The sequence below is a fragment of the Galdieria sulphuraria genome (assembly GCF_000341285.1).
Source record: "Galdieria sulphuraria unplaced genomic scaffold scaf_43, whole genome shotgun sequence".
NCBI lineage: Eukaryota > Rhodophyta > Bangiophyceae > Galdieriales > Galdieriaceae > Galdieria > Galdieria sulphuraria.
Window position 1 is genome coordinate 106690 of NW_005178432.1, and position 26545 is coordinate 133234.

Below are 26545 nucleotides of genomic sequence, written 5' to 3' on the forward strand. Positions count from 1 at the left end.
TGTCTAGTTTCGATGAAGGACCCGATACCACTCCATGCGTCTTAACTTCTGTTGTATGAATTACTCGACGATACGTTCGCATAAGGAACAATGCCATCATCGAAGCTGAATAAAACAAAACAAATGATGATAATATACTGCCGATGCGAGGACATATTATAGTATGGAACAGTAAACCCACCACGGTAGTAAACACCAATCTGTGCATGTTTCAACTATTCTTATAATCCCAATCTGAACAATAAATACTAACCCAACAAATTGATAGCCACTATATGCTACCAAATCCAACCAAGCACCTTCTTTCGAACCAATCAAGAAGAGACCAAGTTTAACTAAAAGGACTTCCAACACAATAGATGCCAAACAGCTGGACGCCATACTTCCCATAATCTATCCAGAAGAAGACAAACTTCGGTTAGTACTGGCAGTTTTCATTTGCCCATAACACATACTTCGGGAGTAAACTCTCCACGAGTACCTCTCACCAAGCTTCCAAGCAAAATATACGTTACAAGAAGCATAATGGGAATATACAAATCTGGTGCATTAACATCTTCCGAGGGAGGCAAATATTCTTCAGCAGTACTGATGTTTGCGGTTTCAAATACGTCCGTATTCCTTCGACGTAACCAAGTCTACACACAATCTGTTCAGGTCCGACACTTTGCAAAGTTTCGATATATAATGTTACCTTATTCAGCCAAGGAGCCACGACCAATGCAAGCTTATGCAATACATATTGGTTATTCACTAGAAAATAATACTTCAAGAGTCTTAACCAACGGGTAACTTCCTATGCCAGGTTTAAGGTTTTCTACAATTATATGTCAAGAGCACTAACAATATATTACCCACCTGAACTTCTTGCTTTCCCACACCACCTGCATGAAGTAAGTGTGACCCATACTGTACACCTAAACGCGCAAAGGTTGCTCCAATAGCTTGTTGGTTGACCAGAGTGTCAAAGCCAGTTGCGCCTTGTTCAGTAGCCGCTGTGTTTGAAAACCAGTTCCCGTTGTTAGGTATTTGATAACTTTCCTGTGTCATAATATTATTAGAAAAGTTCAAGGGCACTTGTTGAGTCACGTTGGTTGGGACTGTTGTCGAATACTGTTGTTGAAAACGTGGCGGAGACATCAGGTTTTCATTTATTGAGGGTTGTTGAGCACTTTCTGTTTCGAACGAATGAAAAGCAGTTTGTTCAGTACTCTCTACATTTTGTCTTTGGTTTTTCAACGGAGGAGGAAAATAGAAAGGTTGATTATTTTCTTGCATCGATTCTAAAATTGCAATCCAAAGGAAAGTGACACAAGAGGTGTAGAAGAGCTCGATGGTTTCTTATTGTTCTCTCTGTGGTTTCCAAAGTTTACACCTAGGAAACAGCTCCATTTTGAAGAAAAAGAGAAATGTAGTTGTAGTTAAGAGAGTGACTGGACAGCAAATCTTTCGACTAGTTTGTGACGTTGTTGGAGATAGGAAGCCAAAGGTACTTATAGCCGGTGCAGGTTTAGCTGGGCTGAGTTGTGCAAAGTATTTAACAGACAAAGGAGTAGAGGCAGTAGTTGTAGAGTCTAGAAATGTCCTTGGTGGGAAAGTAGCTGCGTGGAAGGATAAAGATGGTGACTGGTATGAAACAGGACTTCACATATTTTTTGGCGCATATCCTAATCTGCTACGGCTGTTGAAAGAATTGGGTATATACGATCGACTGCAATGGAAAGAACACTCCATGATTTTCAATAACAAGGCAAGCAACCAAGAAGCCTCAGCTCTTAACCAAGCTAGCTATTCAAAATTTGCTTTTCCAAATATTCCGGCTCCTCTGAACGGTGTTGTAGCCATATTAAGGAGCGATATGCTCAGCTGGAAAGAGAAAATTCTATTCGCAAGAGGTCTGATTCCAGCTATATTTGGTGGACAGGGTTACATAGAAGCATGTGACAAATATTCCTGGACAGAATTTCTCATGCAACAAAATATCCCTACAAGAGTCAACGATGAAGTATTTATTGCTATGAGTAAAGCACTCAACTTTATCAATCCAGATGACATATCTGCAATGGTTATTTTGACAGCTTTGAATCGTTTTCTTCGTGAAACCAACGGAAGTAAAATGGCATTCTTAGATGGCAATCCCCCGGAACGGCTATGTCGTCCTATCGTTAGTTTTCTACTTTCATGATTACTAAAAGAACATTCTTTCTTACGTAGTGTCTATAGGTAGATGCCATTGAAGCTCGTGGAGGTTCCGTATGGTTGAAGCATCCTCTTCGGCGTATCGAAACTCGGGAAGATGGCACAGTTGCTTCTTTTGTAGTTGGAAATTCTCATGGAAAAGCTGAACACTGGACTGCAGATGTTTATGTCTCTGCTTTGCCAGTCGATATTTTGAAAATGTTGCTGCCTCTTCGTTGGAAATCAATAGAATTCTTCCATCAGTTGTCATTTTTACGAGGTGTTCCCGTCATCAATATTCACCTTTGGTTCGACAGAAAACTTACTGATGTAGACCATTTGCTCTTTTCTCGCTCCAACTTACTATCGGTCTATGCTGATATGAGCAATACTTGTAGAGAATATTTTGATGAAAACAGATCCATGTTGGAATTGGTATTTGCTCCAGCTGCTGCCTATATCGCCAAGTCCGAAGAAGAAATCATTTCATTAACTATGGAGGAGTTGAAGAGACTCTTTCCTCAACATCTTGGTCCAAATGCACAAACACCAGCAAAATTGATCAAATACAAAGTGGTGAAGACTCCTCGTTCAGTTTATAAAACTTCACCAGGTCTGAACAGCTATCGCCCATCACAAGTCACTCCTATTTCGAACTTCTTTCTTGCTGGTGACTTCACTAGGCAACAATATCTTGCCTCCATGGAAGGTGCGGTGTTGAGTGGAAAGTTGGCAGCGGAAGCGATCGTAAAGTATTTACAGAGTCATTCTACCGATAGCTTGAATTTTATAGAAAAATTGTCTAATCCAACTAGTCGTGTGATTACTCACTGAAGTTTTTGAAAGTTGTGTTGGATTATTCTTCATTAAAGAATTCAAAGTTGTGATATCAGAATGCCTCCACTTCGAATTTGGAATCCTGTGGAAGATGATGACGTTTGTAACTCCTGGTTTGTCAGGCTTTTCCAAAAATAACAAAGTCGTTGAAAGCAAAGTCCACAAGCAATGTAACTGTTTCAACAGTAAAGCGAAAAAATGTTCCCAAGTTTCAAAGACTTGGGTAATGGTTGAAGGTACAGGATTGAGGCTGTTGAATGGAGAACAAAAGATGGAGATGAAGGCAACTAAGGAGGTGAAAACTGGAGATCGTGCATCTTTTTGCAGGTAGAGATTGTGTAACTTGAATATTCGTATAAACTCACCTCGTTCTTAAGGTGTTGGAAATCCGCAAAGCATCCTTACTGTGATGGTTCACATAATAAATATAACAAAGAAGTAAGATAGCGAAATAACCTCTTCACTGCTTCTCTTATTTTGTTTCTAGACTGGGGATCATGTTGGACCTATTGTGGTAGCAGCAGTACAGCCAACAGAGTAGATACTCTATTTGGTATTTCAAATAAAAAGTCCTAGTTTGCTTGTTCTAGTATGCACTTATTGTATCTTGTATCGAAACGTCTTTACCTTGTGTAAACAAGATGAAAGAGTGTTTCTAACTGTTCATTATCCTGACAAATTTTTGTTTAAAGAGGATCTCTCAAGAAGAAGAAAGAAATGAGACTCATGACAATAAATAATCAAAAATTCCTTTGCCCAGTAGTGTAGCAGGTTCTGTCACTTTCTGCTCTTTGCTGTCTTGGTGGCTCAGTTGGTAGAATTACAAATGCCACAAGCGTAGGTCTCATAATCCTAAGGTCGTGAGTTCGATCCTCACCCAAGGCAAACATTGTTGTTTGGCTCTCTGAAAATTCCAAGACAAGGAGTGACGATCTTGCGTCTCTTTTTGGTTTGTCTCGAGAACTAAACAGAAGAGACTGTGGATTTGAAAGGAAGTTGTTCAAATACAGAAAAAAATTATGTCAAGTTGAAATTTTCTTGTATCTGTTCTATTGAGCAATCCAACGTAGCTGTCGACGGTTGACAGTTGTTTAGTTTTTTTCTGTATTGGTTCTCTGGGGTCACCTTGACTCGTTTATTAACCAAGAGTCTATTTCTCAAGGAACTGATTTCTATGTACGATTTGCTGGCTCACCCAAAGTAACACGCTGTGAAAACATTAATCTCAGCGTTGGTTCTGATAGGAGAATTTTCAAGTCGACAGACAACCCGTCTTAGCCGAGTTGGTGCTTGTTAACTGGGAGGAGAGCAACTTCTAACTCCTTACAAAGCAGATTCCAGTTCATATGAGGATCAAACAGACTAACTTTGACAATGGGGACAAAGTCGACTTAGTTATCGTCAACAAGCTGTTCGTCTGAAAGCCTTTCAGATAAAGAGAAGTAGAACATAAACCATATCGTATGAGAGCTTATCTTGAGCAGTGTCTAGAAAATTCCTATTAGAGAAAAAGTTGAGAGGTGCCATTGCTTAGCAAATATAACAGATGTTAAAATTATCCTTTCTGATCTGTTGCTAACCTTCTTCTTTGTAAATGCTGTTGCAAATTTCCAACCAATTCACAAGGAAACCAACGAAGACTATAAACTGAGAAAATGTCAAATGTATACAATTACCAAGGATCTTTATTTAACTTTGATTGTCTTGGCTAACTAGACTAGGTAGGATTCCACTCGAAATTTTTCTTTTACTCGAACAAGTCTGTCAGTCCTTCTGTGACGTTTACTTTAATCGACGACTTAAGTCGGAACTTTGGAAAGGTACATACGTGGAACACCGAAATAGAGCTCGCACTCTGAGCTATGATATAGTTATCTAGTTGACAAGGAGAAAGAGTGGAATTTCTATCTTTTCCTGTTTTCTCCGTTGTTGATGTGACCTGAGAATCTTCATTGTTTTATTCACTTAGAATTATGCTTTGAAATAAATAAGTGATGTTCTATCAGTTATTGTCACATTGGACATCAATGATACTTTTTGTCATAAAGTATGTATTTGGTCTCTTTTTTAATAGCATAAGAAAATCACACACAGACTGCTCCTGTAGCTGACTGTCAAGAGAGATTGTGTAGAGTACTGATTTTGAACAGTAATAGGCCATGGAGTTGCTTTACTGGTCTATCTTGAGTCTTTTTTTACTTTTGTAATTTTTACCTTTTTGATTCTTGAAACTGAACTTATTTGTCAACATTAAAGTATGGTAAAACTACTAGTCATAAAGTCTTATCCAAAAACATTGTGGCACAACTCAAAAGCTTTTCCTGTTGACAATCACGTAGTACCTCATTATACCATGATCGTTGCATTTCAGTTGCAGAAATATCTAGTCCAGCAATCAATTCGAGACAACCCCCTCAATTGATTCAAGTAGTCGTTGACAAATTATCTTGGAGTATCATGTACACGTACAGCATATTGTTTGCATGGTTTAGAATTTAATGCTGAATTACTTGGTTATATTGTAATGACTCAATATTTGAACCAACTTTACTTATTTGTGCAGTAACCTTGTTCTATCTTACCTCCCTGACCTCAAGTTTAGCTTGATGTGTATTAGTCATCTAGTCAACAAGGATAAGGAGTAAGATCTTTATCTCTTATTTTTTGGAGTGATTGCAGAATGTTTGATCTCGTAATTTTAGAGTTGCTTTGGATCATGAAAATTCGAAGAAAATGTTCATTGTACAACAAAAGGATGAAGATGCTGGAATGTAGTATTCGCGAAATACAGAGTACTGTAAATTTGAAAAGGATTCAACTAGATTGTAGATGACATTCAATCAATGGACTGTTGGTAGAAGAAATTGAATTGTCCTAGTATGACTTATTGGGTTATTTGCCTTTTTATAAAATACGAAAAAAATTTATGTTTTTCATTTTATACGCTGTTAAATGGAAGAATACAAAAAGGCTAGTTGAAAGAAATTCAAGGAAAAAAAAGTCAAAAACTGCTTCTCTACCTCAACTTGGTTAGAGCATCAGATGTATAATGATCTAATGGTTTTGACTCTAATTCTCACAGGAAGAATCAACAATTCTGTGATTTTTACCCAAATAACAGCAAAGGACCAGATTATCTTTCTGTAATTGCATCTTTTATTTTTTACAATTTTGGCTGCTCTTTGTCCATTATTCAAAACTTGACAATTTCCATCATAGATTCAGTGAAAAATGACAATGTATCTCTGCAGTACCAATATCATATTTTTTGTTGATTCTAGCTTTGATAATATCTATTTCCAGTAAAATATCTTGGTCTCTTCTCGTTGCAACTGATTTGAACCAAGCAATACTTTCTTCCTCCGGACTACTTTGAAACTTACCATCTTGAGCTCAAGCATAACAAGGAGTGGCATACTTATTCAAGTGGACAAGTAAGAAAAAGAGTTGATCATTTTTTGACCACCAGTCGAATATTTCATCGAGACGAGATTCTGTTTCATAAATTCCTCAAAGGACTTTTATGTTGATTCAACGTTGAATTCTCAGAGATCAGATGGAATTGATCAGACGAATTTCGTTCTTATTTGAAAGAGACGTTTTACCAAGTACCAGCAGCAGCAGTAGTATGACAAAAAATGTAAAATGCCAGCTAGTTGAAGGCTTACTTGGTCGAAAGATTAATATCAACAGAGTGTTCAATGTTCCACGATCGTTGCACTATTTTTGCTAAATTAGATACGGTTTTGTTGATTATTTCATCCTAGACAGCTTTGTGAATCGACTCTGGTGATGAATGGCAATATTTCATTGCAGCAATAGGAATCCCTTACTTTTTAGTTTGCATACTTTGGTATCAACTAGTCGTTTATTTGAATATATCTGTGTTGCACTGCATCATAGAATCAAATGTAGACTTACTTTTCTTCAAGTCCTTTCAATCATAGTACTTCGAGCCAAGGATATGTGGATTATGACGTAGTCATTTTGTTTACAAAGGTTAGGAACGAGATATCTAATTTTTCAAGTATTCACACATAAATGCATTGGATTACTGAATACTTTGTTTTTCATTGAAATCTTGCTGCAGCAGAAACTTTCAGACTTGGCTATTGAATTGTAACCCTAATAATGAATGGAGTCAATATGTTAGACAAGATCAATTGATTCAGCGTTTGATTCAAAACCAATTGTTTGAACATAAGACTTAGATATGTTGTCACTTCTTGAAGGGTATCTATCAGGGACTTGGTTGAATTGACTTTATGTGCACATTGCGTTATTCAATAGAGTTTATATAAGGTGCTTTTTTTAAGGTATAGTTGGTAGTTTGTTGATTGCTACTTGCATTCTACTTACACTACTGGGTAGGTTGATGCCCATGATTCAAATCTGCATAGCTTTGACAATTGAATATGAAATGAAATGTTTTTCTGGAATATTGAGAATATGTTACAGTGGATGAGCATAAATGAATTAGAATGCACTATCGTTCTTGTGTCTAGACCGAATTTAGACCGATTGTATTTCAATGATTCTTGTTGGTATTGTAACGTTTTCTAATCTTGCTGTCTGCGTACTAAGCTCAGTTTCTGTCATAAAATTGTCACTTTTTTGATAAAGATATCGTGGTAAGAGTCTATTGTTTGTCCTTATTGACGAATCGGAAGGTAGTCATTATCGTGTTATCGTAACTTTTTCAAAAATGTTCCGGTTACTAAAAAGAAGAAACTGGACTTTCATTATAAAAAAAAATATACCTGTGATAAATTATAGTATTCGCAGACTTTAGAATCACTTGATTTAGAATAAGATTCAACTAGATTGTAATCGGCAAAGTAACAATGCTGATACAAACTATTTAGACGTTTGCCTTGTTCTTATGTTTTGTTGTACAAGGAAAAGATGACTTTTTCATTTTTTATCTCAATTTTTATACAACTCGATGAACAAAAAAACTCGCCAAGACGCTTTGGAAGCGAGTAGATAAGAAAGAAAATATATTAAAGAGAAAGGAAAAGAATAAATGTTTTCTAGTTCAATAGACTAGAGAAGCAGTTTATTTAAGCCAAAGATTTTGAGTTTGATTCTCTCTAAAAACATCAAGAATACTCTGGTCGGCGTTTTTAGTAAATAAGGTATTCTCTACCAGTAAGTATCTCGTACTTGTTCTCCAGTCTATTGGTATGAATAACCTGTTTCTTAATTGCACTAAATAACAAAGAAGGATCAAACTTTTTTTCCAAAGGGTAAAATATAGGCCTGAATAAAGAACATACAATCTGATTCGCAGGTTTATTTTTTGGAGTTTTTGTAAAGATTGTGCTGTACATAGCTATCGTTTTTCTTATTGGTGTAAACGCTCCTCATCCATCATTCTTTTCAGACAATTCTTGGATTTGAATCAATCAATCTTATGTCCATCAACCAATTGACCGGAACGAAATTGCGAACATTCTTTTTTCCAATCCAAAAGTCGTACAACTTTGGGCATAAACGAGTGGAAATGATTATGGAAATATAATTTGCCCAACAGTCTGCATCTTTCACAACAGCAGCAAGAGCAACTCTCAGAGGAGATAGGAGCACATCTGCCACTATGCCAATATTCTCGGAGACTCATAAGTACACTACTTGTTCGATAGTTTTTCATCTATTTATAATTATGGTTGGTGTTTTCATATCACTCTTTTATTTCATATGGAAAATTCAATACATTTATAGATTTTGGAACAGATCCAATTTTCTATCAAATCGATAAGATAATTTGCAAAAGTGAAATGACCCACTGTAGAGAAATCAGTTTGAATTCAACTGATTCCAAGATTATAGTTGCAGTTATGTCGAACCAAGTTGAAACTGTATTGATTGAAAGCAACTGTACAAAACTGAGATGGTAATCAACTATCAAGAAAGTGAATGGGCCAAGTCCTTGGCTTCATAGAATCAGGTCGAGAATCGTCGGATAAAAAATAGATTCTTGACTTTAAAAAAGAAATTGATTCTCTCGGTAACAAACCGTTACCTTTAGAAACGAACGAATCTGGCAAAAAAGGAGATGCTTCGTATTTTATCGCATTATGTATGCCCAATGAGAATCTCAAGCTTGTTTACATTCTTGAAAATAGAATATAATCTATCCTTGCCACTTTTATACTGAGCTTGGTGTGAAATAAGGATATTTGACCATTTCCATATACTTTCATATCGTTATGAGTGGGAACTTGGAAAAGTATCCATTACATGTTATTTGCATTTATCCTCAACCTCTCCCAACTGTTTATCGCCTAGCTTAACACGCATCTTAGTTTCACAAAAATATTTGGTATCAGTCAACCTTCCTAGTTTTGTGTTTGCAAACTATAGAGTTTTGTTAGCACCAATGTGGTTCCAATCGTTTCCATTATTGAAGCTTCGCTAAAGGCTGCTTTGACGGTATCAGACATGAATATTGGCGCAGTTAATCGCAGAAATATAGCCATACAAGGCAATTCAACTCAGTCTGAACTGTATGGTTGGCAACTTTAGAGACCATTTTTTCTATTGCTATTTAGAACACAAAACATTAAGTTATATGTTCTTTGTAAGATTTGAATACCATAACATCTTGACAAAAATGACGAACAAGTACTTTGATCATAACCTTGGATTGGAAATAATTCAAGTCATGCTGAGATACATGTATGGCTCTGTATATTGCCTATGGTAAAAAGTTGTCTATTAGCTTTGGTACATTGAGCGATTGTAAACTCAAGTTAATCAAATGATACAGCTTTTACTAGGTAATGGTCCTTTGCACAGTTGAGTTGGTACTATTGTTATGATGGAAGAATTGAGTTTGACTTGTGTTGATTGTTTGCTCAGTTGATTGTATCGCTGCGTACTTATTTATCAAGTGACAAAGTATGTGAACTCATATTTGTGAAATTGATTGATTCCAGTATACTATAAATAGAGAAAGGACTACTTTTCAAAAGGTTGATAGAACAGTGCACTTTAGACAGTTTGTTGATATGTAAATCAAAGACAAAACTGTAACCATCTAAAAGATTTGCATACAAAGTATACGATATAGATAGCAGAGGGTTAAATGTGCATTCTCAATTTGAATATTCATTGCATAGTGCTAGTAGAATGAATTGGGTTCTTTGAACTAGATTGGGTTGTCTGTCGATTATGAGTTGGTTCGCTCATCAACTTTTCTTAGCTAAGCACTATACAACTCTCTGTTTTATATGTAAGGTTATCATATCCGAGACTTTGGTTCATATAGTATTGATATTTTCTCGATGCTGTATTCAACAACAACTGCTCAACGATCGTATATGGATTTGTGGGAAAAATTTACCCAAGTAGAGTTGGTAGATGAAGTATCAACTAGTATTAGTAGCGTCTCATCTATATACAGCTATAAGGACAATCTAGTTAGTTGGTAGCAATATCATCTAACATTTGGTCAATTGTGGAAACAATGGACTCAAATGAGTCATGTTTGACGAGCTATTAATACTGAATGTAATTTGTCAGTATGAAAAAACTATGCGGGCATTTGATTTGCTATTATTATGATTTTGCCAAGCAATCTTTTTCAATTGGATGGAAGTGTGCGTCCAGTTTTTTAAACGCAACTTTCAGTCAACATTTTTTAAAGGAAGTCTGCAGTCTTTTTAAAGAAGAACTTTGTAGCTTTCAAAACTGTGTGGGCATATTTTCTATTTAGGTATCGGTGCTTCAAATACGTTGTCGGAAAGCAGTATTTACGAAGACTGAACCATCGTGAAGTCTCTGAAGAATATGATCATTATAGCAGAAGAAACTGTAGAAATTTTTGTTTATGCTCAATGCATTGGAGCCAACGCAATCTATTCCTCACATGGGACAAGATTTTATCATTCAAGATTCTGTTGCAATATTCGGGAGTGCCTTCCTTTCTTGTTGACCAAAAAGTAACATCACTCATATTCCAAATTTTCTTTTATCATTGGCAACTAGTTGGAACACGGTTAAAATGAACCTTGTTGAGGTCTTGATCCTTTACAGTATTACTCGTTTATGTTTCTAGTTTTCATTGTCCAAACTGAATAGATTTTCGTCAGATTGTTTCGAAAGCGACCATGCTAACTTATTCTTTCTTGGTTTCAATGGCTTTGTCTCTCAGTTAATGATTGCACCGACAAAGCGTGAAATCAGACGAGCTTTTACTTGAGTTGCAAATCACTGTAGAAGAGTTATCGTTGCACCTTGGAACCTATCAAGAGTCAGAAATTCGTTTCTTTCACTGTTTTGTTTCAAGCATTTCATGATAAATACAGAAGATTTGGACAATTGTTCAAACGAAACAAACTCTAGATATCCTTGAAGATAAAAAGAACGACAAATGTCTCATTTGTCCCGCTTTTATTCTTTTCACCAACTAATCAGAAATGCTACATTTGACTTGAGATGAAAAGATGCCAACAGTCAGCAGCATACACGCTCACATTGTAGGCTATCAGGGCCGCCACCACCTGAACATGAGTCAATAACCACATAAAAAAAGTTCACGCCATGCAGTATTGTTCAAGAGCCGCACCGAATAATCCAATAAAGTGACTCCTTGAGTCTGTTTCTTTGACTCGGAAGTAGAGAAACAGGTTGAAGCTAATACGCAGAGGAGGAGGACTATGTGGGTATATATGATGAGATAACTCAAATTCACCATGCTAGTTTTAAGGTAATCTTAAGCACGCATGTAGCTGCAGTTTAGTTGTAATCGATTTTAAGAGTATTGATGTTTGCAATGTCCATTGAACAGTCGCGTGGAAAGCATTGTGGACTTGGTTGCCGGCCAACCGATCTTATCTCTTTATATATAATATGTACAAAGAAAATGGAAGATGATGGGTCAAATGGAAAAAGGTAGCCGCAAACTTTTCGCAGTATACTTTACTGCTTACTAGATTTGGGCCAGGTTCTTTTCCGATACATTTACTATGTGGCAGTAATAGAGATTTTTCTTGGTTTATATCTTGCAGTGCGTTTCCTAAGAGCTTCAAACATATGATTTCTGTTGGATTCCTTTGCTATGACTACTGTCGTTTCCATCGCATTGACGGTGTCCAACGTTATATTCGTAGTAATTTTGGCAAAAATTTCAGGAGCTCGGGAATTCCTACACTCCGCTACACCTCTCAACTGGAAAACTGCTACTTTTTTATAACTTTTGTTTTTTTCAAGATAATTTTGCAGAAGAAACTGTGAAGTATATTGCGGTGAATAAAGTACGTTTAGACAGTCTCAAAAACTGTCTAGCACAAGCAGTAGCTGTGGGTACGGGTTTCCAGAAGCAAAGCCACAATGTGCCAGAATCGTATTCTTGGTCGGAACGAGCTTGGACTTTTTCCATTATATTGGTTCAGTTTTGGTTCTCTCTATGGAGGTTGTTTGCCATGCAGTGCAGCACTTTCATCTTCATTGGTTTTCAAATGGTATCCGCTCCAACAAATCTTCCTTGTTTTTATCAGTTTATAAAGGTTATTTGGATACCTTGCCGTTGTTATTTCTTCGTGAATGCCTCTCTCTCACATCGGAGAATCTAATTGAACCACTCTAACTAGAAGAACAGTCTTGTAGCAGATTAGCCAAAGGTTTTCTCATCCGTTGAAATGCACCGTGAGTTGTTTTTTCAGAAGAAAGTTTCTAAGCTTTTTAATGCAAGAGTTTTGCAGAGTTTCATGAATTCTTTTGAACTTAAGAACAATCTATTTTTGAAAGCTACTGGTGTAGATACTAAAGGATAGTGGGCTTTTTCAATTTGCCAGAATGATGGAATTTGGAGTTATCATTCTGTTTTGTGCTGTTGTGTTGTTGCACTTTGTGAATGCAAGTTTGCTAAAGGTGTCGTATATTTGTTTCTGTGAAATTAGTTTAATGGGAAGTGATGTTCCAAACTGTAATTTTACTTGTGTAATTGGATAATATCTTAACCATTTGAGGTTTCTTTCAATGGGATTTAGTGGGCTTCAAACCTATCAATTCCACATACAGAACAGTATTCTTCAACTTTTCTATTTTGGGAGATCTTTCATTTTGCTAAAAGACCTCTTTGCAGATTTGCTCAACTACTTTTCTAAAGTATTGTTTCACGAGCCTTGTTTTCCTTCTGGACAGTCTGCGGGAAAGAGGCCTTCATTTTAGAGATCGCGTTGTTTTGTACAAAGTGCGTTCGAAAATCTTTGGTTATGTATGAGGTGGTATAATTCTGGAGTTGTGAGAGATTACTCTTTTTTGGACCAGTAACTACTACTCTACTCAGAAGCCGCTGGTTTCTGTTGAACAAACTGCGCCGCTATTCTCGAATATATTTTCAAACGGCTAGTAATAGTTGTGCTATTCTGTTTCCTTGCAACAGACCTTGGAAAAAGATTCAAAGTCTAATAATATTGTCAGAATGACAAACTTGTATGGTCGATAGCTACTCAACTAGTGCTTCTGGTTGTAGAAAGACTACTTGGTGTTCTATTTGGAGACAGGCAGAAGTTCCAAGAATGCTACGTATATATAGCAAGTGAATATTTTCTAAGTTTTGAAAATTTCACGAATTGAACTTGTTTCATTGGAAACAAGGAAATGCTGAAAGTTTGTAGTTTACTTGGATGTATTCTATCGGAAGGTTAGTCAAAGGTGTTTTTATATCAAGAAATAAAAACTTCTGATATGGAAATATACACAAGGAGAACGAATTTGTGCGAAAACAGCGTTTTCTCAGCAAGAGAAGGTAAAGAGTCGAGAATATTATGACTACTGGAAGACTCTGCTCTAGTTAGCGAATACCACTTCGCAAAACTACAACTGTGAGAAGACGAGTTGGAAGAAAAAACAAGCTTTCTAACTACGTAGATGCGCTTAATAACAAGAAACTTTTAACCAGTAGCATTAAAGGGACGGTCTCCTACTTTTCGTAAAAAGGCTTGTAGTTTCAGCGTTCAACGGCGGCCGATCTCAGAAAGGTTTTGGACCAGAAGCCGTTTGAAGTTCCAAGTACAAAAAGGAGCTTTTGTAGGACAAGTATAGTGACTTCGAATACCTCTTACATGGTAGGAGCTCATTGCCTTTCAACGGAAGTGGTTCGAAGATGTGTGGACATAACTAAGTTTAGTTCTTTTGCTGGGGGTTGCATCTTGTGTCCCTTGTAGTCCTTTTGGTCTCAACTCCGTTGGAGCAAATATTTGCTTACCTTTCTGGAGAGTGAAGAACCTATTCTGGTTGGGTTTTCTTAAAACTATAGGCATTTCATGCTGTGTGCGTAACTACTGGGGGTAACAAGGGCTTCTTGTTCCATGAGTACGGCCAATACGAACTCCAAGCTGTTTCCTAATGTAACGCCGAAATCTTTCCGTTAAGATTTGAAATATGAATGATAGTTGTTGGTTATTGAAGTGGATGACTATTTATGGAGTGGTGAATATTCTGGTTCACTATTCGAACCATCATATTTCCAAGTCACAAATACAGAATGAGATATTGTTTTTACAGTCGTTCTTACCTTTACTGATATATTATGTCTATTATTTCTTTATGTCCAACAGGAAGTCATTCTTTCCTTCTTGGAACAGAACAATAGCTTATGGTCCTGTTGCTGTATTCCATGCAGGTTCTTTATATTCCATGTTTCAGGCCTTAAAGTACTGTTCTTTTCGTACTGTTGGAGTTGGTCGTTTTATTGCTCCTATACTAACTTCTCTTTACGAAGTGTTTGTTCTACAGTCCGTTCGTTGGAGTAAGATTCAGTTCCTTTACCTTGTGGGGACTTTTATGGGTGCTGTATTGTCGTTTCGAGATGTCGAGTTTTATGGCAATATCCTTTCTATTCCGTGGATAACGACGAGTGTGGTTTGTACAGCAGGTGGAACTATCTACGCGAAGCATTTGTTGCAGTATAAAATTTGTCCGACTCAAGCGAGCTATTTGGAAAATTTGTATTGTAGTGTCTTCTTTCTTTTACAATCCTTTTGGTCGGTACCGTATGGGTGGAAACAACAGAGTTGGAAAGATTCCGTATCGTTGCCTTGGATCACCAAAGCTACCTTTTTCGTCTCTGTTTTCACTGGCTATCTTATCACTTTATCGAGGCAACATTTGCGTAAAGCACTGGGACCAACCAAGTTTCTGGTATTTGTTGGACTGATTAGGATAAATAGCTTGTTTCTTGTTTCTAAGTTACTCTTGAAGAGTCTTTCGTGGAGCGGTTTGACTGGAGTGGGGTTGATTGTGGGTTGCAGTATCAAATACTTGATTCATCAAGATATAAAATGCAGTCCATCAGGAAATTCTAAAGATGTTGCCATTTCGTCACCATAGTGGATCTTTGAAGCTTGCAGGTAGGAGTTTGCCAGTCAGTCAAGGAACAGCTATAAGATCAGAAGTATGATAAAAGCGCAAAATACCAATTGAATCTTGAAACATTTCATAGTTTCATTCCGACATTATTTATTTCTAGACGGAAGAATTTCTATCGTTATGACCATCGATAATTCATCATGATGACGTACTTTGAAGAACTTGCAGATTGATTGAAAATTCCATCGATAACTCATCAAGAAAAAGGAATTGGCAAGAACTTGTCATGATTGATATGAAAATTACGTTAAGAAAAAAGAACAAAAGATGAAATTATATACGACAGTTATCATTGTTAGTCGAGTTACCTTAACATAAAAATAGCATATAGTGAAATTATATTCGGCATTTTGTTTGTTAGTCGAGTTTCCCTATCTTTCAAATGTTATGTTGACAACATTGTTTACAACTGTATAAAGTGTTTCCTGCAATTCAACATGTTCATTTCATTTGACTTTGCCTAGTTGTGATTGTTTTTTTGTATTTCGGTTAAGGAGTGTTTCTATAATCCTAGTAGAAGACGTATCTTCGCATCACAAGTAGTGGGATAGGAAGGCTTTGTGGAAGAAAACTGAACGGAGAAGAGCATAGTTAAGTGAGATTTCAAGTCACTCCAAGCAAGAGTTGTCGTCATATAACGCAGCGAAATACATTTGTATGTGAATGGGTTACTTACTTGTTGAGAAATAGTCACCAAATAAATCAGAAAGAAAGACACAAACAAGCCATTGATAGTTCTCCAAAGGCTAGAACTTGTAGAGACCAGTTAACAAAGGAGCAACAGCTATTGCAAAGTACACAATGAAGGTTAAAAGAATAAGTGGCACAACAAGGCGACATAATATAGAGTCGAACTCACTAAACAGCATCTACTGGATGATGAAAGTAAACTGATTCCAGGAAGAAGACAAAGTGACAGGCAGAACAAGCCTAGAAACTACAAATGGAACTTCCCAAGAGTACCAGTTCTTTGGGAATTTACCGATAGACTATGGTCTTTGCAAGAAGAGAACTCTCACAAAGTCAGTCATAGATATACAACAGAAAACGAGTATATTATCGTGCATAGGGTTTATTTAGGGCTACAGTAACTCATTTAAAGTTTCCACTCACAACGAACGCTTCATCTTCTCGGATGTCAAAACGCTTCAGTACTTTCGAGCCAACTGAGTGGTTCAAAGCCAACAGTTCAAGCAGGTTGTCAGAAAACGAAAGGTTTCTTTCGCCTCAAAGTTAAGCAGAGAGTTTAGGAATACTTGGCTTTGACCGTCAAGCTCTTTTCAGGAATAACTGGTCATACAAACGACGATCTCCGTAGTTTTTTTGGGATTCCAGTTCAAAGTGGAACGAAAGAGAAGTCAGTACAGTTTAACCAACCCTTTTATAAACATATTATTTCTGTCAAGTAGAATAGCTCGACATCATAAGAAAGATATAACTTTGTACAAGTATGTCAGGACTCGCAAGTAGAAATAGTTCCTGAACGGATTGGTGGCACAACGAGACTGTGCTTTCTTTCGAGTCTAATTTCCAATTGACGAGATACTCTTTCAAATAAAACTGAAAGGCGCTCCGTTACCTTAGGATCTTCTTCCCGTGGAACGTAGTCCAGAAAAACCAATACAGCTTGAATTCGACCAAACAATGTGAAGGGCACTCCGACAGCTGAACAAACACCAAACTTCCGTGCCAACTTTGCTCGGAGGAATATAGGATTCGTAGCAAGATGGTTAAGCCAAAGAGGTGTTTCGTTGCTGTAGACTTTTCCAGGTAAACCAGAGTTTGGAGGGAAGTGGTACTCTTGACTGGATGCTAAGAATCCTCTTATGAGTTGCAACTCACCAAGACCGTTCTCTTTCGTGGCAAACGAGTTTGCAAGCTTAAGAATGATCTCTTCTGATTTCTCACACAATTCGTCTTTCCCGATAAGCGACGTATCGGCATACCAAATTTCGGCAATCTTCCAAGCGGATAACTGTGAAACTGTTTCGCAAACTCTAGTCAACATAGGTAAAAATCGGAAATCTTGGGAAGAAAGCATTTCATTCAACCATTTCTCGAAACGTTCAATATCCGATAACAACAATCTGGTTTCTAATAGCTGCACTCGGCCTTGAAGCTTCTGTACCCGATAAATAATTTCCTGAAGAACTCGAACTTTGGAACGAACAGGAACAATTTCTACCTCGTCACTTGACACCAGTTGAAGAAGCATCATGAGATAGTCATTTAGTTTTTTTCGACTTGCTTTCGTCGCAATGTTATGTTTCAGCCTTTTGAAGTCTGTTGAGAGCGACCTGTTTGACGACATTGCTCTAACGGATCGGGAATCCTTATTAACGGAAATGTGCCATCATTTGGATAGCTCATTATCCAAATTTCATGAACAGGAAAATGGCAAGTGGTGGCTTTTCTGTTGCTTTTATTTCAGTGGAAGACGAGAATTGTGGAAGAAGTAATGAAGATACTGAAATAGACCCTGTGCAACCTCTTCTTGATTGGAACTGCGTTATTTGGTTCCCATTCTCATCTGCGAGTGCAACCAAGGAAGAGGAGGAGAAGGAGAAAGTTCACGAGGATATTGGTTTCATAGTATAAGAAAGGTAAGTTTTTTTCTATTTGGTTATTGTTCTCAATGAAGTCATATAGAGATATTGATGAATGATCGGACTGGCATATGTTTGACTAATAAAATAAAACATTTTTTTTCAATATATCTGAACGACTCGTTTGAGAAGGCAGGAAATGGTAATAATGAGAGGCGCAGGTCGCAACCAAGCTTGCTAAAAGCACCGCTGGAAAGGCTTCCATAGAGTTTGAAAGTTGGGCAAGCACTAATGGAGTGGCAAATACAGTTCTAGTCAGTGTTACATTGATCCCCGCTGCGCAACATAGACAAGCCGTCTCCACCGATAACTGTGGAATGGCTATAGAAAATGCTCTTCCAAAGCAGACTCCAACGAACATCACCGGAAATATAAAACCACCCCGATAACTGGAAGTTATTGCTATAGCGATACAAAGAAACTTTGCAAAGCCTAATGAAACATAATAAGCAAATGTAGGATTTGAATTATCCAAAGTGATAGAATGCTGTGAAGGGAAATAATAATTCCATTGCTGATTTTGTAGTTGAATAAGTCGCCCAATTTCCATTTCTCCCCAAAAGCTAGTTTGTGGAAACAACACTCCAATCAAGGTGTTACTTAGCGCTCCAAGTAGAGCCAAAAGAACAGGGTTGTATGTAAGGCGAGTTTCCTGGATGCTTTTTCTTAGTAACTTTACCATTTTACCCAACAGAACTGCAACAAGACTGCCGAGAAGACCAAGCAGAGCTCCATAAGCCACGGAGGAAACAGAACAGGTTCCGAAGGGAGGAAATTGCCAAACACCGTTAAAGCTTCTCCCACTAAGACTAAGCGATATGAGAGCACTGATAGATCCTGACCAAGCTGCATAAATCATGTGTTCAAAATATTCGTAACCATCTCGATGAAGCACCTCCAGTGCAAACAAGGAACCACCCAGAGGTGCCCCAAAGAAAACCGAAAAACCTGAAGCCATCCCACTCAAAACATATCTACGGCAACTGTCTGTATCGCGAACTTGGAACCATCGACGTGACAGAACTCCGGAGAACATTCCACACATCGTCACTATTGGTGCTTCAGGTCCAAGGCTCATTGCTCCCACAACTGTAGCTAAGGAGCAAATTACCAAGCTCTTCAAAGGCTCTGTAGGTATGTATGCCTTTTCATGGACACATTGGATGGTTGCGTTCAAGTCTCCTGGGTTACCAAGATATACTTGGGCACTTCCACATACAAGTCCACAAGAGAGTGAAACCAGCAAGCTCCATACTGCTCGGAACATATTCTCATTGATATACATTCTGTTGGTTATTTTAGAAAATATAACCGTCGGAATCTTCTTCCAGAGGCTTTCAAGGAGCAGCTGTAGAATTGAATAATAAAGAAAAGTGACCAACCCGCAGAAGATTCCTATGAGAGTGCTTTTCATGATATTTATCGGAAAAGAATCCTTTTCAAAGTCTGATATATCATCAAGAAAAGAAGTTTTGTCTTCTTCGGACATTGACTGAATAAATTAGATCCAAGTCACGTTTTTTGCTAAGTAGGCTTTTCGATCTACTATTCCTTCCGTTGGAATTCGTTTATCTCGCGCCTTCAACGGAGAAGATTGCCCATGTTGTTTTAAATCAGAGGAAAGCAATTTTTCCATTTCGAAAATAATTTCGATGGCTGCTAAAGAGGAAACTGAAAATTTTTTTACCGGGTTGACGAAAGGGTTATCTAAAGAGGAGGCGCGTATTTATTCAACGGATGCAGACTTGTTTTCTTCAGACTGTTGTCATACAGAATCGAGCAGATGTCCAGAATTTAAGCTTCCAGTGAATCCGGCTAGTAAAGCAACGAAGATTAATCTCTTGAGTATTGCCAGACCTCATATGAGAGCATTTCATTTTGCCTGGTTATCCTTTTTCCTTTCGTACGTCAAGAAATGGGTTGGTTTCCTACATGTTGACTTTAAATGTTTTCATAGCTTCTTTGCTTGGTTTTCCATCCCTCCGCTAGTTACCACTATAGAACAGTTTGATCATTTGTCTCCTGGAGAGAAGGATAACACAGACATTCTTGCATCCGCAGGAACTGTTTTGGCTAGATTGATTATTGGCCCGTTGGCAGATGAATATGGACCGAGAACGATGCAGTTGACTACTTTGACAGTCTTCTCGATTCCTGTATTTTTGACTGGTGCTACATTCAATTACGCCTCATTGGCGGTTTGTCGATTCTTTATTGGAATGGTTGGAGCAGCATTTGTGGTAGGAGAGTTTTCGTTGCGTTCATTTTTTATATTACCAAGTAGCTATCATAGGTGACTGAATTCTGGACCAACCTTCATTTTGCTCCAAATATTGTAGGTTTGGCTACATCAACTACTGCGGGATGGGGAAATGCAGGAGCAGGTGTAGCCAATGCCCTTATGCCACAAATCTATAATCTGTTTCAGGACTTTGGACTGGATAAAGACAAAGCTTGGAGGGCATGTTATATTGTTCCTGGAATTCTCTTATGGATTGTTGGGTTGAACTTGTACTTTTTCTCAGATGACTGTCCTCGTGGTAATTATAAAGAGCTGATTGCATCTTCTGAGAGAAGGAAAGTTCCATTTCTGCAGGCGTTGAAGCGAGCTTCGTTCAACTACGTTGCCTGGTTGTTATTTATCGCATATGCCATCAGCTTTGGTGTGGAAGTTTTGCTGAACATCAGGCTTTCTTCCTATTTTCAATCCCGATTTTCTGTTATTCAGAGCAAGGCTGGATTAGCAGCAGGACTTTTTGGATTGACGAACATTTTTGCGAGGACTCTTGGAGGAGTATGCAGTGATATGTCAGCCAAATATTTCGGAATGAGAGGAAGACTATGGTCATTGTTTCTTTTTCTTATTCTTGAAGGAGTCTTTTGTTTGGTCTTCTATGAAATGTCAGGCTTTGGTTCGAGCATTGGAGTCCTTGTACCATTCAGCATTTTTGTGCAGTGTAGCACAGGTATGGTTAAAATATAATATCTACGATTCATTCCATATGTAATTATTCTAACGATGATCAAGGATGTGTTTTCTCCATTGTGCCTTTTGTGCTTCCAACCTTTGTTGGAGGTGTTGCAGGATTGGTTGGAGCTGGAGGGAACGTTGGCTCAGTGGTATTTGGCTTTCTTTGGAAGCTTCCAGGAGTATCCAACGATCCCGGAAAGCCCTTTTTCTTCTTATCATTCTTTATTCTCGGACTGGCGTTTGTCGTTCCGTTTATTCATTTTCCAAAATACGGCTCTATGTTCTTTTCACCAAGAAACAAAATACAAGAAAGAAAGAATTCAGATCGAGAGAGTGCTCATATAAGATGGATTCCTATGAAAATAGATGAAGAAGTAGAGAGTCTATCCATCAGCTGTGTGGAAGTCTTGAACAAGAAATTTTCTTTCGACTGTCACTATTGTCGCTGTTTAGAGTGCAACAGGAAGGAAGAAAGTGTCCCTTCTTCTCCGGAGTTTCAAGCCACTTGTTCGAGCTTTGCGGATGAGGTGAAATGTAAATCTCAACAAGAAGAAGCATGCTATGTCTTGAACCTTGAAATTACCATTCTTCAAACATCATATCTCGTGTTGCTTGATGTAGTTCTGTCAACCGCAGATAATTGGATTTTGAAAAGCGTCTCTTTTCCTGTGCATTCCATGTTTAAGTCACCCGTGGCCATTTGCAAGCTCGAAGAATGACTGGTTCTTGTGCGAAAATCCTTATATTTGCTATTCTTTTGTTGGAATTTTCAGTTTGTCAATACAATAAATATATTTCGCGTACTAAGAATGCGATGACGACGAGCATTGTTACGCAACCAAAAGTCTCCTTTATTTAAAACTCAAATGTTTCCGTGGAAGTTGTACAACTCCAGTTGTCATTCTCCAACAACCTGCAATGTTCCTGTACTTGACTCACCATAGAAGGAGGTCCACATATGTAACTAATGCCTTTGTGGATCCCAAGCAATAGAGACTCATGTCTCCAATTACAAATGACCGTATTCCAATCAGGACGTCCCCTGTAAAAATGGATTGTTTGACTAAATGAGGAGTCTATTAGACAAGGAAAATCTCCATTTGTAATGTAAATTTCATAATGAACCACGTATTTTAGCAAATGATCTTCTTGAATACTGAAAAGAACATCTTGAACCCATTCAAAATGAGCAGTGTTTGATATTGTCCAACATAATGTGATATCTTCGAAAATATTTCTTTTGGAATGCTGATAAATGTCGCATAAGATGGATAGTATTCCCGTGATTCCTACACCACCAGCACATAACAGTATACTAGAAAAATGAAAGGGGTTAACGGGTAGACTACCGTAGGGTCCTTGTACTTGAATGATCATTTCATTCAAAGAAACTTTACAGCCTTCCTCAAGTCGTTTGTAACCGTTCTCTATATAACAATCTAATCCTTGCTTATCATGTCTAAAGAAATTGCTTCCTAGTATATTGTCTGGAGTTAGGCTTACTAATGGTTCTGTTGAATTTTCATTATTCCGAACCAGGCTATCGTAGACACTTATTCTTAAGCTCACATCTTGTCTTACCAGAGAAGTGCATTCGTTAACCATGTTATAACATGAAGGCCATATATTCGAACGTGATGACGAACAAAGGAAATTTCCTGTTTCAAAAGAAACGTGATCGTTTGATAAGGCTATTTCCGAAAGACTATGATTCGCTGAACCCACTCTGGAAAATGTCAACTGAAGGAGATATTGGATAAATTCCTTCTTCAGTCCGTAAAAACAAGTTATCCTTGGCATCTGTGGCAATTGTTTAGAGTCCACACGAAGGATGCTCTTGGATGAAATGTCTTTCTCCACAGACAACCACGATACAGTTGATATGTTCCTGTCATTTTCTCCTAGCATTCTTCCATTGGCAAATTGGAGTTCTTCGACCAACTCATCATTGTTATAAAACAATGAATATCCTTGACAAGCTTTGTATAGTTTATCGGTGAAGGAACGCGTCATCCCTCTTCTCACTATAATATCAAAAGTATTGGAATCCAACGAGAATATCGAAAATGGATGAGACTGTAGCCATGCTAAATGGGGAACTTTGAAGAATCCAAGGTGACCTCCGATGCCTTCTGTTGTCCATTCCCGGGGTCCAACAAGCGTGATGCGGACAGCATCTTGAAAAACTCGAATTTTTAAAGGGATTACTTCATAAGTTCGATAAATACGGAGCATATAATCGATTCCCAACGATAAAAGACCTGGAGCTAAGTAATACGCAGCAAATCCTATGTGAAGGACTGTAAAAATCAGACAGAAGGGGAAGAGGATGACATGAGAATAGTAGAAAACTTCGAAAGCCTTTCTTCTAATGCGATGCAGAGCCAAAACTCCTAAAAGAAGAAGAAAAAGATGGGCAAAAATACCAGGCAAGTTAAATCGCACATGCGTCGATGAAAAACTAAACAAAAAAGCAAAACCTCGGGATTGGAACATGTAGGAATGAAACATGCCAAATGCGTGCCAGCTGGTAAGAAATAAAGTCCAGTAACCTAGCAACCGATGATACAAGAGTGTTCTCTCAAAACAAGTCCCCATGATGGACCACAAAGGAGAGTTTCGAGAGACAGGAAATAACAAAATGCCAAGATTACAAACTGCCAGTTCACCAGCACATCTTGTAAGTGGTGATTTCAGACTAATATACTTTTGAAAGTATAGATAGCGGCAAAAGTATGCTTGAAAGATAAGATATATGGCAACCCTGGAGTCTATAATATAAAGGATTGTTTCGCTCACAAACCTATTTCCTTTAAAAACAGGTGACATTACATTGGCAAGTTTCTTCCGACAAACACGCTGAAATGACGACAGTAAAGAACCGTACTTACAGGCGGAAACTCTGTTGAAAATAACACTATACAAAACTAAAATTGTACAGAACATATAAAATGGTAACACACTTTCTTCCAAGCCTAGGCGATACAACGAAGCTAATGTGCGGGATAGAACAGTTTCTCCTGGACAAACTGGTCTCTTAGCTTTTGTTATAGAACTCCTGGTTCCGGGATGAGATATATCCCAAACTCGAAAAGGGATGTCTCCTTTCTTCCAGACACAGCAGGGATCACCCAACTCCATGCCGTTGCTTTGACCGTCGCCATCGGAGTCTAGCACACAAAGTCTTTTCCAGTTGCCACCAACCTTACGAAAGTCTTTTCCAAACTGATTTATGCCGGTCGTACCCATCGCATCTTTATGACCGACACCTATCCAAGAAGTTGTATTGGATTGAGGGTCCAGAACTTTGGCTCCGTTAGGAAACTGATCCAAGTAATTGAGATGACCAGTTACCAGGCAACACAGGGATACGAATATAACCAGAAAAACATGCGGTGACGACGAAAAAGGTGCTAGCATTAGACTTCTGTACACAAAATGAAGGCGCAACAGCAATACTTTTTATTTGACTGTCTAAAAGGTCACTCATCATTGCCTGTCCTCGTTACTCTCGAGATCAACGGAATCTCAACGGAAATGCATTTATAGACAGAACAATTCACAACAATATTGTTACAGAAACTTGTTGGTAAGTTTGATGGATAGATCATCATTTGTCTTTCATAAAAATGTTGCTTATCTTTTTCTTACTAATTCATCATGCCCTTTTTCAGTTTCTTCGACAAACCATAGAAGAATGCATTGTAGGTCATTGTGTTACGTCAGGACGAACGCACTTTCTGTACGGAGACTTAATGAGACTACTGCTTCGGCTGACTCAGCCCCGCTTGAGGATTCCTTGCCGAGTTTTGACTTACCTCTCATTACTGGTTGGGATTTTTTACCAAAGACAATACAACAGTCCGTTTTGGAGAACAATAATAAGATAGAGAAACTGAAAGCTGAAAAGGATGGAAGCTTAGCTTGGCAAGAGATACAGAAGTACAGTCAAATGCTTCGGGATGGAAACGTAAACTGGGAAGATATTCCACCTGAAGACTTGGATATCCGTTTAAAGTGGGCCGGCTTCTTTCACAGAAGAAAGAGAGTTCCCGGGACCTTTATGGTGCGTTTGAGGCTTCCAAACGGTATCATTTGGGGCTATCAACTGAAAGCTTTATGCAGTTTCCTTCGTCGTTATGATCTACAAAATACATGCTTTGACATCACTACCAGACAAAATTTACAGCTTCGTGGAATAAGACTGGAGGATGCTGGTATTTTTTTAGAAGAACTTACTCGCCTAGGAATTGGATGCTTTCAAAGTGGAATGGATAATGTGCGTAATATAGTTGGTTCTCCTCTAGCAGGTATAGATCCATATGAATTATATGATACAAGAAGTATCTGCTTTGCCTTGGATGAGATGATATCGAACGGTGGAAAAGGTAAACCAGATTTTGCCAATCTTCCAAGAAAATTTAATATTGCGGTGGGTAGCTACTCTGTGGACACAGTGCACGGTCATATCAACGACTTGGCTTTCTTACCCATCGCAAAAGATGATAGCTCAGGGAGCTTACTTTTCGAGATACTTATAGGCGGCCTCTTGTCTCCCAAAAGAAATGAAACTTCACTTAGACTAAATCTATGGGTTCCTGAAAGTTCTATTTTGGCTGTCACTCGTGTGGTCTTGGAAATTTACAGAGATTTTGGTTTCCGGAATTCACGAGCAACTAGCCGCTTTATCTATCTTATTGAATCATGGGGTTTAGAGAGAATAAAGGCTGAGATAGTTCGAAGGCTAGAAGAAAAGGATGTGGTGTGGTTGGAACCCTTGAAAAACTCCATAGCAGATAACTCAGCCCCCGTGATTGGTTCGGAAATTTTTGGCATTCATTTACAAAGGCAAAAGGACAAATTCTTTCTTAGTTGTCATGTTCCTGTTGGTAGGCTGAATGTACAGGAAGCCGAAGTTTTAGCAGACATTGCAAGTAACTATTCCTGTGGAGAAATTAGACTTACTGTGGATCAGAACTTTATCTTGCCTAATATAGTTCGCACTAAAATAGAAAGTGTTTTACAAGAACCACTTCTTCGTGAACGATTTACTCACAGACCAAGACCACTTTCGAAAGGATTGGTTTCTTGTACGGGTTCTCAATTTTGTGGTTTGGCTCTAATAGAAACAAAAAATCGCTCCTTGGAGCTTTGCAAAATCCTGGAAGAGACGCTTGACTTTCCTGATGGACAAACGGTGCGTATCCATTGGACGGGTTGCCCCAACTCTTGTGGACAAGCACAAGTTGCAGATATCGGTTTGATGGGAGCTCCAGCCAAACAAGATGGAAAACTTGTCGAAGGAGTAGACATTTACCTAGGAGGCACATTAGGAGTGAACTCCACTTTGGGAACTTTATACAGAAAAGGGATTCCCTGTGATTTCAAATACCTACTTCCTATCATGATAGAATTACTTCAGACACATTTTGGTGCTAGACTAAAGGAAGATATGTGACTGGAAGGCAATTTTGGTTTCTCTTAATCTTTCAAAACACTATACTCTGTGAGACTTTGATCTAGACGGTTTCGCCTAACAACAGCTTGAATGTTGTATAAAACCTACAATTCCGAA

General features: G+C 38.1%; 11 protein-coding genes and 1 non-coding gene across 12 annotated transcripts; 8 read left to right on the top strand and 4 right to left on the bottom strand.

The window, feature by feature from the left end:
- Positions 1–6: 6 nt before the first annotated feature.
- Positions 7–1301, bottom strand: Gasu_46710 (ER to Golgi transport protein Yif1). Its single transcript, XM_005704315.1, has 6 exons — positions 859–1301; positions 695–796; positions 456–638; positions 254–393; positions 90–200; positions 7–45 (listed from the first exon to the last, which is right to left on the bottom strand). The coding sequence occupies exons 1-6, from the start codon at positions 1276–1278 to the stop codon at positions 42–44; spliced, it is 960 nt and encodes a 319-aa protein (XP_005704372.1). The 5' UTR covers positions 1279–1301; the 3' UTR covers positions 7–41.
- Positions 1302–1311: 10 nt separating this feature from the next.
- Gasu_46720 (phytoene dehydrogenase, phytoene desaturase) lies at positions 1312–3064 on the top strand. Its single transcript, XM_005704316.1, has 2 exons — positions 1312–2164; positions 2224–3064. The coding sequence occupies exons 1-2, from the start codon at positions 1334–1336 to the stop codon at positions 3010–3012; spliced, it is 1620 nt and encodes a 539-aa protein (XP_005704373.1). The 5' UTR covers positions 1312–1333; the 3' UTR covers positions 3013–3064.
- Positions 3065–3071: 7 nt separating this feature from the next.
- On the top strand, positions 3072–3702 carry Gasu_46730 (CDGSH iron sulfur domain-containing protein 2). The gene is made up of 3 exons (XM_005704317.1): positions 3072–3342; positions 3393–3453; positions 3503–3702. The coding sequence occupies exons 1-3, from the start codon at positions 3107–3109 to the stop codon at positions 3554–3556; spliced, it is 351 nt and encodes a 116-aa protein (XP_005704374.1). The 5' UTR covers positions 3072–3106; the 3' UTR covers positions 3557–3702.
- Positions 3703–3811: 109 nt separating this feature from the next.
- Positions 3812–3900, top strand: Gasu_nc0080. Its single transcript has one exon. It is a non-coding gene; the product is annotated as a tRNA-Met (tRNA).
- An 8141-nt stretch (positions 3901–12041) lies between these two features.
- On the top strand, positions 12042–13282 carry Gasu_46740 (uncharacterized protein). Its single transcript, XM_005704318.1, has 2 exons — positions 12042–12130; positions 12232–13282. The coding sequence occupies exons 1-2, from the start codon at positions 12055–12057 to the stop codon at positions 12591–12593; spliced, it is 438 nt and encodes a 145-aa protein (XP_005704375.1). The 5' UTR covers positions 12042–12054; the 3' UTR covers positions 12594–13282.
- A 979-nt stretch (positions 13283–14261) lies between these two features.
- On the top strand, positions 14262–15872 carry Gasu_46750 (uncharacterized protein). The gene has a single exon (XM_005704319.1). It carries the CDS (start codon positions 14407–14409, stop codon positions 15352–15354), a length of 948 nt encoding a protein of 315 aa, XP_005704376.1. The 5' UTR covers positions 14262–14406; the 3' UTR covers positions 15355–15872.
- A 434-nt stretch (positions 15873–16306) lies between these two features.
- Gasu_46760 (multi-sensor hybrid histidine kinase) lies at positions 16307–17721 on the bottom strand. Its single transcript, XM_005704320.1, has one exon. The coding sequence runs from the start codon at positions 17702–17704 to the stop codon at positions 16847–16849; it is 858 nt and encodes a 285-aa protein (XP_005704377.1). The 5' UTR covers positions 17705–17721; the 3' UTR covers positions 16307–16846.
- Positions 17722–17731: 10 nt separating this feature from the next.
- Positions 17732–18012, top strand: Gasu_46770 (uncharacterized protein). The gene has a single exon (XM_005704321.1). It carries the CDS (start codon positions 17776–17778, stop codon positions 17989–17991), a length of 216 nt encoding a protein of 71 aa, XP_005704378.1. The 5' UTR covers positions 17732–17775; the 3' UTR covers positions 17992–18012.
- Positions 18013–18046: 34 nt separating this feature from the next.
- Gasu_46780 (chloride channel/carrier, ClC family) lies at positions 18047–19561 on the bottom strand. The gene has a single exon (XM_005704322.1). It carries the CDS (start codon positions 19486–19488, stop codon positions 18079–18081), a length of 1410 nt encoding a protein of 469 aa, XP_005704379.1. The 5' UTR covers positions 19489–19561; the 3' UTR covers positions 18047–18078.
- An 80-nt stretch (positions 19562–19641) lies between these two features.
- On the top strand, positions 19642–21775 carry Gasu_46790 (MFS transporter, nitrate/nitrite transport). Its single transcript, XM_005704323.1, has 4 exons — positions 19642–19902; positions 19957–20239; positions 20293–20965; positions 21028–21775. The coding sequence occupies exons 1-4, from the start codon at positions 19652–19654 to the stop codon at positions 21687–21689; spliced, it is 1869 nt and encodes a 622-aa protein (XP_005704380.1). The 5' UTR covers positions 19642–19651; the 3' UTR covers positions 21690–21775.
- Position 21776: 1 nt separating this feature from the next.
- On the bottom strand, positions 21777–24501 carry Gasu_46800 (ferric-chelate reductase). The gene has a single exon (XM_005704324.1). It carries the CDS (start codon positions 24388–24390, stop codon positions 21826–21828), a length of 2565 nt encoding a protein of 854 aa, XP_005704381.1. The 5' UTR covers positions 24391–24501; the 3' UTR covers positions 21777–21825.
- Positions 24502–24661: 160 nt separating this feature from the next.
- Gasu_46810 (ferredoxin-nitrite reductase) lies at positions 24662–26545 on the top strand. Its single transcript, XM_005704325.1, has one exon. The coding sequence runs from the start codon at positions 24668–24670 to the stop codon at positions 26426–26428; it is 1761 nt and encodes a 586-aa protein (XP_005704382.1). The 5' UTR covers positions 24662–24667; the 3' UTR covers positions 26429–26545.